Raw genomic sequence first — 12890 nt, forward strand, 5'->3', positions numbered from 1 at the left:
ATGATCCAGTTAGAAAGATTTAATCTAAGATTTGCATTTAAACTCTACAAAACAAAAGGAACCGCCAATCATTCTGAAAATACACCATAATGAAACCTTGACATTTGATCCCACAAAATGTGTGGAATTATAATGATTAACTTAACGCATGCAACTTAAAACTTGTGCATTTAATGAATTAAGATGAATAAGCCGAGCTCCAGTTAATAAGATCTTGTTTAATGAGGTAGAGCGTTTTGTTATGGATTGGACTTACTGAAAATGGAAAGGCTGGCTAATCCTTACTTATTAAAGCACTTCTGTTAATTAGTGCTATGATCTGTCAGTGATCCACATTCCTCTTAGGTCTTGCTAACTATGTTAGTGAAAGGCAGCGTTGATCAATCATTACAAATTAAGTCTTATAATTTAACCATTTGTTTGATTACATATGATCCCATAAAGTCTTGACACGGCCCGTCAAGTCTTGAATATTAAACCTTCAACTGAAGTTAAAAATATAAGAATTCATTCTTTCACTAATTCACACCAGGGACTGCATTATTCCCTGACACTTTCAAAAACCTGCAATAATGCTGCATTAAAATTAAAATAAAGACTTTTTTTTTCTTTGAAAGCAAACAGGGATATTCCATTTAAAAGCACTGACTTTATCTCTCAGTCACAGCATTAGCAAGCCTGATTTATTTAAAAGAAAACTGCTTATCTAAAAAAAAGAATGTACTTAAAGAGTGCTTTCTATCACTGTGTTTTTGAAGTTGACTCAATTATGATGTTTACTGTTAATTAGTGTAATTTAGCATAAGTAATTCATGTTCAGTATGTTTCTTCCTAACCTAATTGTGATTGTGTTCATTATAAATAAGTTGCGCACTGTTCATTTCTATTTCATTAAAAATACAAAGCAGACAAATAGTGTTTAAGTCTCTGACATATCTCCCACATTAGTACCTGAAGTACCCTGCACATACAACTGATGCATAAACATTAAAGTTTCCCTTTAACCACAACACAAAATATTTGATCTTGGTGACTATAATCAATTCATCTTCATTCATTAATCTTATAAACATGAATACAATGTTTGTGTTTCTAATACAATTTGAAGTAAATGTTTATTTTTAAATAAATTATTAACTTTATTAAGCAGTGATGCATTGAACTGCTCATAAGAGATAGTAAAGACATTAATAATATTATAAAAGATTTTTATTTCAAATAAATGCTATTCTTTTGAACTTTATCAAAGAATACAGAAAACACTATTACTATCAAAATTGACAATATGAGGAACATTTCTTGACCGCCAAATTTAGTTATGAAAATTAGTTTGATTGACACTGAAGAAATATTGACAGCACTAATTGTTATTAATTAATCTAAATTATTTTTATTTTATTTAATAACAATTAGTGCTGTCAAGCGATTAACCACATCCAAAATAAAAAAAGTTTGTTTACATAATATACTGTATGCACTGTGTATATTTAAATGTAAAATATTTTTCTTAAATATTATATATTTGCATTTGTATGTATTTATTATAATACATAATATGTATAGGCTTCACAGTAGGCCTATACACACATATATTATGTAAACAAAATATGTTATTTTGTACACAATTAATCACGATTAATAGTTTGACAGCAATAAAAAAATACAAATAATAGTATTCTATATTAATTTAATAACAATAATATTATATTATTTATTAATATTATATTATTAATATTTCACTTTAACATTTAACATTAGTACTGTTTTATATACTTTAAGTCAAATTAATGGAAACTTGTGAGGATAAGAGACTTAAAAGAGAAAAGAAAGATGAGAAAAAAAAACTTACCAACCCCAAACATTTGAACAGTGGTTGAACAGTCTAAGAATCAATAATTTCACTTATTATTTACCCAAATTAAGATTTTATAAACAAGCGAATTAGAGTTATTAACTAAAGTTGACCTCAATCAAATCAAATTGTAAGAATTAAAAAAATTGGAAAAAAAAGAAAATTGTTTAGATTATATTTACTCAAATGATCATCTCTGAGGTCACAAAGCAGCAAAAGTAAAATTGAAAAAAAATTATTCATTTATGTATTAACTTAAAAAATTATATATATATATATATATATATATATATATATATACAGTATATACATACATACATACATGCATACATATATATACATTATATATATATAATGTTTGGTTTAATTTTTACATTTGCTCCATATGGTCTGAAATTGAATTTTGAAGCGTTACATGGACCTCACTGCATCAAAATCTTTATTACTGAACCTCACATGTAGTCCTGAGTTCCCAATAACATAGGGATGTGCAAGTCTTCACTTTTAGTTTGAATGAATAGACCTTTACAGATTTATAAATACATGCAAAAGAAGAAGAGATGAAGCTGAAGACAAATAAACACAGAGGGGAATAAAACATTGAGAAATCTGGTTTAGCACGTAGCTTGTGGCCTCTCACACCAGTCTTTAACGTTTCTCATCACCACTTAGACACACACACACATACACACACACACACAGACACAGAGAGAGAGACCCTTCTCTCCGCTGAAAATCTAACACTGTTGAGCACTCCAGATAAATTTGTCCCAGGAGAGCACTGGTTTTTCTTTTTATAGTGGAGGCTTTTGCTGCTGTCATTTTTATGAGGAAGATCCGCAACTCATATTTCCTCCCTCCCTCTCCCCCTCTAGCTTAGCCTTGATACTAAAAGGTGTTTCATTCTTATCAACGAAAGGAATTGGGCACAGTGCTGGCTTAGAGCAAACATATATTAGATATCTTTAAATTTGTCTTCAGCTCATATTGTAATGTTTTCAATTGCTTCTTGTGGAATTAGATACTTATCAGTTGTTTAATTGGAGATAGAAGTGCTGGACATTATTCTCTAATTCCCCAGAGAGCATGAAACTATTCTGGAGAGGATTGAGAATTTGTTAGTGATATCTCCGTCATGGTGTAATAACGTAAAAATATATTTACTTATTTAATTTCAGCAAGTTACATGCAAAAGTTACACATTTAAACAGAACATGGAATCAAAACGGACATTCTTTGGGGTTATTGTGAGAGGCTAATTGGTGTAGGTTACTCCAAATTGTTATTGTGAATGATTTTAAATAAATGCAACTAATTAATCTGCCATAGGTCACCAGTGAGAAGTGTTATTTCACTGCAAGATCTAGTATTGACAATAATATTTTCATTAAATGTTAAGGGAGCAAAAAATATACAAATAAAATAAATTAATAAAACATATGCATGCAATCGTTAACAATGCATTAAGACAACATGTGAATTAATGTGAACTTACATTTCATGTGAAGTTTAATAATAGTCCAGTATGAATAAAATTTTACGCCCCTTAATGAATGATTAAGTGATTCCCTCATTATGAGACTTGAATGAATTGATGCTCATCAACAAATCGGTTGAGCAAATGATTCAATGCAAATGACACAAATGCTTATGCACTACAGACCTATTGTCAGGATTTGACTGAGGGGATAGGAGGCAAAAGTGACAGAAGCTGCTTGGAGTCAGGTGAAGGGTGCTTTATTGGTGCACATATGGGGTAACAAACCTCAACACATGGTGTAAAAGTAACAAAGTAAATAAAAAAGAAAGTAAAACTGTACATAATATACACTATATACAAAATATTTACAACCTAGTTCAGCTAAATCAATTGATCTAAACCTCATAAGCAAAAAAACAGCCATTTATTCCATATACAGACTACAAACACAAATTCCTACAACAGGCCACACTGACTTCTTGTAGAATTCTGCCAGTGTAGACGCTGCCGAGCGTATTACTGCCCTCCACAGGTCAAAGTTTGACCTAAATTCTTACATACAGTCCCGTATCATGCAAGAACTGAAGAACTGCCTTGGAGATCATTTTATGCTCATTACTGTGTCCAAACAAAGATAAAAGAGAAAAAGCCTCAACTCCAAGTCCTGCTAGTTTAAACAATTATACATTTCTTTCTGCCCTATACTTTCTGCATTTTAGGAAAACATGCCCTACCGTCTCAAGACTCCCACATTCACACAATCCAGAAACATGCTGTCCTACAATCCACAAAGAATAATTTAACACACACAGTGCCCCAACCTCAATCTACAACTTTTAACTGAATCCCACCCACACTGACTGACTGTGTGGGAGCCATTTTATACTCTTTGCTCCACCCCAGGATGGAATCATTCTGAAATTGGTAAGGGGTTTTCTCCTCTGAGTATAGAAACATACATACAATCACTTGGCAACAAACTATACATTAATAAAATTAAATAAGTATAAACACACAATTCAACACACATTAAGACTTTAAACACCAGAAACAATACATTTTTATGCAGGCATGAACTGGTGACCCATATGATGTCACAGCAAAATGGCTGCTCAGCATGGTAAGTGTATAAAAGTCCCAGGTTGTAAATTGCACAGGTTTGGTGTTGGAAAATGGAAACTGGTGAGTGTTTGCAATCTTTGTGTGTTTATTGCACAATAAATTATAGTAGATAAAGAACTTGTGTCTGTAGTTATTTCAATGTTTTATGGAAGATATGAAATGATACTTGGTATGTGGGTTAAATATCACCATGGCTCCTCAGTGCAGATGAATCAAATGTTTTGAGGTGTATATGTGGCTGTCAGTCACTGCACTAGTGTGAATATTCACTGTACTTCAGAACAACAATTAAGTTGTTGTTGTTGTTTTTTGTTTTGTTTTTCTTTCATTTTAACAGGTTGTATCCCATTGTTTTCAACCAGATTTCTCCACCCAAAGAAAACAGAACCAAATGCCAATAACCATCTCTGCTACAACCTCAGCATGCTTGTTGTGCGGCAGATGTTTGCCAGCGCGCTCCACAGGAGCTGTTTAGAAATTTGCTGTGCAGTAAGGGAAAACGAGTCAAACAGTCCCAGGTGGGAGAGTCTCCAAATGTCAGGATGTAAGTGTTTGATAAAGGGACGGTCTCGCGGCATTGACGGGATCTGTTTCGATATGCCTGTTTGTGTAATGAAGATGCGTGCGCAGGTTAGGGCGCCAGCTGGCTGCATACGAGAGGATCAAATCAATGCGGTGCTGCAGGCACACCTGGTGCTGCACACTTAAAAGATGGGTATAAGAAAAGCAACCACAGCCAAAGAAAAAGTCAAGGAGGGATGAAGTGAAAGGAAACTACTCTGAACTCCCAAATCCCTGCGGTTAAACCGAGTGGGTTCCTATTTTGAAAGGGTGTTCCTGTGTGTGTGCCCTGCTGAAAATAACAGCCTGAGCTGGTGTAGGCTGGCCTAGTTGGTGTTCAGCTGGTTTACCAAGCAGACAATTGGCTAAAACCAGCAAACCAGACCTGCTACTGAGATCTGTCTGGTTTAGAAGGTTTCTTACGTTTTTTTTTTTTTTTTAGTTTGTATCTGTGTGATCTCCAAAATGACTGACCAGATCTGCAAAGTTTCACCCCTAATTGAAGCACTGAAGGAGTCATTCATCACGAGTGATTCTCCACATGCTAACAGGGATGGAGTCAACCTGTGACTCATTAAAAATCTCCTAGGCATCCATTCTCCCTCTCCTCCTCTTTCATCTAACTCCATTCATCTTCTTTAGTTCTGGCTCTCTCTCTTTCCCCTGCAAGTCTCCGTACTTACCAGCCTCTGCTTATCTCCTCTAAGGGCTGGTCTCTGAACAAAGCCCCAATGCGGTGATTGAAGGAGAGATATAAAACAAAGAGAGGGAAGAAATCTGGGATTTCTAAATTAAAGCAAAGCACCAGATGCCACAGATCTGGTCTCTAACATCTTTATGTGAAGAAAATATGCAAATCCCTCCTCCTTTGGGATTCATTATCTAGGCAGTTGACTTGATGCAACTTACTGTATGTTCAAACAAAAAGGCCATCGCTTTCTGGGTGGGGCAGTGGGTCTTCGTGCAGATAACTCTGCTCATATTTTCTTCATAATGATGCATTTAAAAGTTAACAAACAATTGGATATTTATGAAAGTTCACATGGCTATGGCAGATTAAATATAACACGAATAACATTAAATATATTTTACAACGTTAATTGTTGATTACTAATAACTCAAACCCCTTTATCTCATCATCTCTACTTAACCATTGGTCATGCACATTCACCATGTTTTTAGTTCTCAACCAAATCATTCATCAAAGTGCAATGGATTGTGAGAAATATTAGCCATAATATTAGCCACTTCAAAAATCCACCTGAAATAGTAACCCATCCGGGGACTTTTGGCATACTCTTTTTAATATACTATGCTTTGGGACACACTTATTCTAATCTCACATACTATTTAGGAGAACACTGGGACACAGGGTTACTTTTACTGTGTTCTCTGATTAGTTCATTAGTTTCCACCTGTGTTGATTTATCATCTCATTAGTTCCCTTTGTTTGGTTCTTGCTTATAAGCCCTCAGTTCTCCCTTAAGCCCCTTTCACACTGCACGTCGGACCCGGCAAATTGCCGGAACATTGCCGAGTCACCTTCTGTGTGAAAGCAAACACGTCCTGGGATTGATTCTGGCATTGAACCCGGGTCGGGGACCTAGTAACATTGCTGGGTTCAGTCCTGGAATGAGCGCTGTGTGAACAAAAGCCAGATCTAATGCCGTGTCGTAGTGATGACGCACGTTATCGCGAGACTCTTTTACCGGCTGTTTGGAAGGAAGATCAACGTTCGCGACAAAAAAAAATTAGCAAACTGTAATGAAGCAGAGATCAGTTAGTTCCTCACTTTCCGAGCTGACGCCGAGATCGTTCGCTTGCTCCAGTGAAAGTATAATGTGCCTAATGTTTTCGACTCGTACATTACACGTCACGACCTGATGTCACGTGTCGTTAAGGGACCTTTACGGGTTGTGTGTGAACACACACACATATTCCGGGTAATCACTGGCAGTGTGAAAGTGCAAAATCTAGTGACCCGGGAACAATTGCCGGAACACTTTACCCGTGTATTTCCCAGAATCGCAGTGTGAAAGGGGCTTCAGTCTTTGTCCATTCTCTGTCATGTTTAGTTGAGCTATTTAGTTGTTTATTAAAGTATTGTTTGAATCACACTCTGATTCTTCAGTCCTATTCCTTGTACTCACCATGAACGAAATGTAATTTGCTGTCTTTTTTTATAACTTGCAATATTTAAAAAAAATAAATCTTAAAATTATTGAACAAAGACAGTCATTAAAATCGTAGTGTTTAAGGGAAACGTTGTCTTTATGTGGAACTGCTTCCTGCACCATTTCTGCGACATGACATAATATGTATAATAAGTGTTTTTCAGCATTGTTAAACAAAATATAGTTTAGAGATTTAATCATTTTGTGGATGCAGCATATGGCAGGCTACTGTTGGCAACAATGTGGGAAAATCATTTAATATACTGAAACATCCCACACATGCTATTTTCCATTTAAAACTATATTAGAATACATTTTCTATTTATTTATAATTGCAATGCACACATTTCTGATAACCTCATAGTAATTGAGTTCACTGCAGATTAATTTCAATGGAATAGTAAAAGCAAATAGGTGATTAAAACAGTAAAAAGATCTACAGAGAATGGCCAAAGCAATGCAAATATGAATTATATATATATATGTATATATGTATATATACATATATATACATATATACATACACATATATACATATATATACATATATACATACATATATACATATATATATATATACATATATACATATATATATAATTCATATTTGCAATATATATATATATATATACTACTGCAAAATCTTGTTCATGATAGAAACAAGTAAAAATCTCATTCAGACGGATGTTGTTAACATGCATATCCTTCCTGAATATAATAGCTATTTTGACTGAGGTTATGCAATGTTTCATTATACTTTGATTTTAGGTATTAAATTCCAGAGGATGCAATGGAATAGTAAGTGTTGGAAGATAATTTATGGGGCCAAAAGACTTTGACTTAACCAGAATGAGGTTATGAGAAGTGCACCTTTGCTGAAGAAGAGAGAAAAGAGATGCTTTGAACAGATTTGGCTGAGGGCTAAATTCATAAAAGAAAAAAAACCAACCTCTCTTCAAACAGAGCAATGGTTCCAAGGGACATATTTGCTCACTGATTTTAAACATTGAAAGGGCAGAGCATTGTGTGTGTCTGTCTCTGTGTGTGTGCGTGTGTGTGTGTGTGTGTGTGTGTGTGTGTGTGTTTTAATCAAAAGCGCAGGTGTGAGTGTGTGTGTAAAGACATCTTTGTCATAAATATGGATGTTGAGTTGTGTCTTCTCTTTGGCAGCATGCCATCCTGCAGCTCAGTGCTGATTCATCTGAAACCTCTACAGCATGTCCGTTGCCGACACAAAACAGGAGGTGACATCACCACTCTGTCCACCACAGCACTCATCAAAGCACCATCTGATCTAAGTCTATTAGTCTATTACCCTCACACATGGGTCTCAACCCTGCAAGGTGAGATCTACTCACTGCAAACAGCTCTGAAGCTATTGCTCTGCACTTTTTTTTATCTCTTATAAAATAGAGAATGTTATATATAACATACTAAAAGCCATAAATCACATAATTTGTGCAAAAATGTGAAAGATTTTGTAGAGTAACTATAAATATACATTTAAATTTTTGTCTTGTAATACACACAAAAATAAAATTATAAAATTCTATAATATTCATTGACCCTTTCATAAACGAATGTCCTATAATGTTTATATAATTGGCTTGGCTTGGACATGCGATGTCAAAAACAGACAAATTAAATGGCAATACAATGTCTACAAATGTAGGCTTCTTCTCAATGTTAATTAAATTGCTTCTCAATGTTTATTAAATAGTTGTTGTATAATAACAATATATTTGTAGTGTTTTAATACCACCAATATAGGGAACAACAGCACTATTGTTTGTGTTAGGGATGGGCGCTATCTTATTGTTTGCAATATATTGGTAAAAATTCTCCCCACGATAAGAATTTGTCTTCTCATGATATAATGATACAATCTAGTTGTTAACATATTTCTGTATGCGACAGTGCTGAGCAACATCGCGGAAGGCAGATGTGAACTTGAGGAGGAGTTCATAGCTAAATGAGGAGCTTGAGCTCCTTTTACAATCTGGAACTGGTTTGGTACAGTGTGACAAAAAATCGTTCTGACAAGATGTACTACAGTAGCATGTGTGCGATACAGTTTTGCATGTGTAGGATCCTGTTTACAAACCTGATGTCCAACAAAGATATAATATATAGACATATTTTTTTTTTTACCAAATTAACTTAACATAGTCAAGTGTTTGAAATAACATCTTTTTGGGAACAGACGTCGTTTCATACTACAGAATGATAGTATTATATACAGTGATAAAGGCTATGTCAATTAGCATTGCATTATAAATATACTTTCCGTAATAAAAATACCCAAGATTGGGTAAAAATAGGAAAAAGAATACTTTTATCTAAAGAAACAGCATTCCCTGAATTATCATCATTAATATCATTATCGCAATATAATGTAATAACCAGAAATATTGTGATATATTTTTTAGCCCATATCGCCCATCCTTAGTTTGTGTGATAATATACTATATTATGCAATATAACATATTATAGTAGGTAACATTGATATTTACACTATTATAATAGTATGATAGCAAAGCGTTTTTGTATTTTCTATTTCACCTTTGAGCTATTTGCTTTTTTGGACAGGATACAGAGAATGGAGACAGGAAATGATGGGGTAAAGAGTCTCTGCTTGGAAATGTCACAAGCCACATTCGAAACCTCAGGTCATCTACGTAAAAACACCAATGCATGCTGCACCCTCCAAGCCACTACTCGGAAATAAAAATAGCATTTTTCATGGTTTTGTCTGGTTCCACCAGGGTACTTGGGTGCAAATAGCCATGCTGTGTGGCCAGTGTTATTTACACCCAGTGCAAATAATCACTCCGTATTTTTCCTGTTTCCTGGCTGAGAGCTTATTTGACATAACAAAGGTGCATGTGAGCTTAGAGCACAGCTCTGCAGCCTGACTCGGTAGGAAGGATGTGAATGTGTGTGTGGAAAAAAATGAGAGTGTCTGTGTGTGTGTGCATATGTGTGAAGTACAAATACAGCAAGAAGAACGCTTGAAAGGAGGATGTGACAGAAGAAAAGAGAAGGATTCAAACAAGAGTATGAGCAATGTTGGAAAGGAGAAAGGTGATGAAAGAAATGCTGATAGGGAGTCCAAAAAGAGTGATTGCACCATGGTGTGTCTGCGACAGATGGTCGGCCGCTGAGGAATGAAAGAAAAGGAAGCGGTTGGGAATGATGTGTCCCTCTCATTATTTCAAGCTGAAAGCAACTATCAAAACTCTGTTTCATCTTCTGGAGAAAGCAAGAGTTGTCCTGTTTACTCTCTAATAAACCCAGCAGTGCTGTGATCATGCACTTTTAAGCTATGTTTCCATTACCTTCACTGTAGACATTACCATCACTGGAACAGGGTATCTGTAAGGCCGGGTTGTTTTGAGGACAGTAACGCTTTCATTTTCTGCTTTGGCTCTCTCTCTGTTTCTCAGAATGCGATGTTCTCTGGAGAATGGGCTGCAGCTTATTGTGCACCTCAATGACGATGAGCATTCAGCCCACTCCTCCAACACATCAGAGTGTTCTTGAGACGCACAAGGAGCGTGTTTGCAGATGTGACTCTGTTGAGGGTTGAGTGAGTGTGTCGGACAAAAAGAAAGAGAATTCTGAGTGTTTGCATTGGAGGAAAGAGAGATAGTCTGAGACATCGTCCAAGATTTCCAAAGAGGTCAAGGGGTTATGGTGAGCAGATTGAAAACCCAAACATCTCAACAAATACTTAAAACCTTGACCTATTGGCTATCTACTGTCATCAGCGCTTCTCTACTGTTCCTGCAGTTGTCTGTTTTTCCCCTCATAACCTCTAAATATCACATGATCTTCTATCACAAACATTTGGCAGTTTTACTGTTTTGTGCACTGTTTTCTTTTGTTTAGGCTCTACTAGCTTGAACCACAGCCTGCAGATCGCCCACAAACCGGTGGTTCTATTTTGATTGGCAGGTGCTATGCTTCCAGAAGTCCAGGAAACTTGTAATTTTGATATAGTTTTCAAATGTTCTTATGTTCAAGCCATTAAAAAAACTGGAGAAAAAAAATTCAAAGTAATGGCACTAGATGCGCAAAGTTGTTAGAAAGTCTGTTATGCGAGACTAAGGATTTCCAGACTCTAGGAATCAAACAGAGGCATTCATGAGCGAACAATGGCTTATAAAAAGTTATTTGGAGAGAATGAGATGATCTTATGACTCTACCCTGCTGAATGCTACTGGGAATCATACACACAGTAAAAGTGTTAAGGCAAGTAATACACAAATCTCTTCCTTACACAGGCACTCAAGCAAGTGGACACGCACAAACACACACGCTTCAACACATGCTCATGCATGCACTGAAAAACGGCCCTCAGGAAGTCAATGGCATCGCTAGCCACTGAGGTTGAGAGTAAATGCAAACACAATGTGAAAAATTGGGATTTGAAAATCAAGGACAATGGCACGAGGACAATAAAATTGGCAGCCAGTGCACATCATGCTTTTTCATTGTAAGAGGCTTTGGTGACTCAAATGACTTTCAACCCACATGGGTAGACAATGATATAAAGTCAACCAGAAGAAATAAGTTCATAACTGTGTTACAGAGAGTATCATAGTGAAATATACAATTTTACAGAAAATAATAAATACTGCATAAAATAATGCATAAAATATTAAGTAACACTGACCACCTCATATTAAGATGCATTTTTAGTGATTTAATCACATTTGGTAAGTCGATAATAAATATTCTATAATAATAATAATAATAATAATAATAACAATAATAATAATGTTAAAAACTACAATCACAACATAATAGCCAAATTATTTATACCAGGGATTCCCAAAGTGTGGTGCGCTGCCACCAGGGGGTGCGCGAGAGGAAAAATGTAATGGCGGTCGGTTTTTTTTAAGTGGGATTTTTCTATACAATAAAAAACATGAACAGTAAACATTTCCTTTGTAATCACTTTCATTTTAAATAAAAAAACTATAATTTATTAGTTTTCGATGGAAACGTTGAAGATAGATGCTGTCTTCTACGCACTGTTCTTCTTTTATGTACTGCAGGCTAATATGCGTGCCAACTCGTTTCATTCATTCCATAGTATATATATATATATAATAAATATGCTTAACTGGCTGAAATCAGAGAAACTGTCAAGTCGGACATCTTATGATAAATTGTTAGTCAGGAGGAGAGGGGCCAAGAGAGAGTGAGGATTTGGAGGCAACAGAGACGAGAATAGAGAAAGAAAATGATCGAAGAAAAAATCTTGAGGAAATCTCTCTCTCGCTGCAGACTGAGCGAAAAGTTCCAGATGCATCCTCTTTTATTTTATTTTATGTTTGAGCCGATGCTCTTTGCAACTTAATTATGTTGTGGATCGTGTGTAGGCTAATTTTATTGTCGCACTTGAAAAGTTTCAGATTGATCCTCATTTTTATTTATTTTATATATTTCGGAGCTTATTCTCTTTAATGATGTGGATCGTTTGTAACTTCATTGCAATTTAATTCAATATACTGTCGTTCTAATTTCCACAACCGTTGTGTTATAGTGGTTCTCAACCTTTTTTTCCACTGGGCCGCACTTCGGTCCAAGTCCAAGTGCAAGCGGATTGCACAGGTTCGAGTAGCAATGGGCTTCTTCACACTGCCTCCACATGTGCAATTGTGCTTTTGAAGCCTACTGACCACGCGCACCT

The 12890-nt window shown here is 35.5% G+C and overlaps 1 protein-coding gene and 1 long non-coding RNA gene across 8 annotated transcripts in view; one reads left to right on the plus strand and one right to left on the minus strand.

Annotated features, from left to right (window-relative positions):
* The window catches only part of grid2 (glutamate receptor, ionotropic, delta 2), a 443770-nt gene that overhangs the window by 201909 nt on the left and 228971 nt on the right, over window positions 1-12890 (minus strand). The window contains exon 1 of one of the 6 annotated variants that reach the window (XM_059503542.1): window positions 4067-4141. The exons of 4 other annotated variants lie outside the window; for them this stretch is intronic. Coding sequence is in view for 1 of the 2 variants with exons in the window: in XM_059503540.1 (XP_059359523.1) it covers window positions 3348-3426 (79 nt within the window). In the remaining variant the exon portion in view is untranslated. Of the gene's footprint in view, window positions 1-3347; window positions 3459-4066; window positions 4142-12890 lie in introns of those variants that run through there. One more of the 6 variants, XM_059503540.1, reaches the window with a different exon arrangement.
* LOC132097158 (uncharacterized) lies at window positions 4453-9828 on the plus strand. 2 transcript variants are annotated; one of them, XR_009422681.1, is made up of 4 exons: window positions 4453-4514; window positions 4792-4998; window positions 8360-8532; window positions 9779-9828. It is a non-coding gene; the product is annotated as an uncharacterized LOC132097158 (long non-coding RNA). The 2 variants fall into 2 exon arrangements; XR_009422680.1 differs by lacking the exon at window positions 9779-9828 and having other exon boundaries at window positions 8360-8926.

Source organism: Carassius carassius, chromosome 21, assembly GCF_963082965.1.
Source record: "Carassius carassius chromosome 21, fCarCar2.1, whole genome shotgun sequence".
In the NCBI taxonomy this organism is placed as follows: domain Eukaryota; kingdom Metazoa; phylum Chordata; class Actinopteri; order Cypriniformes; family Cyprinidae; genus Carassius; species Carassius carassius.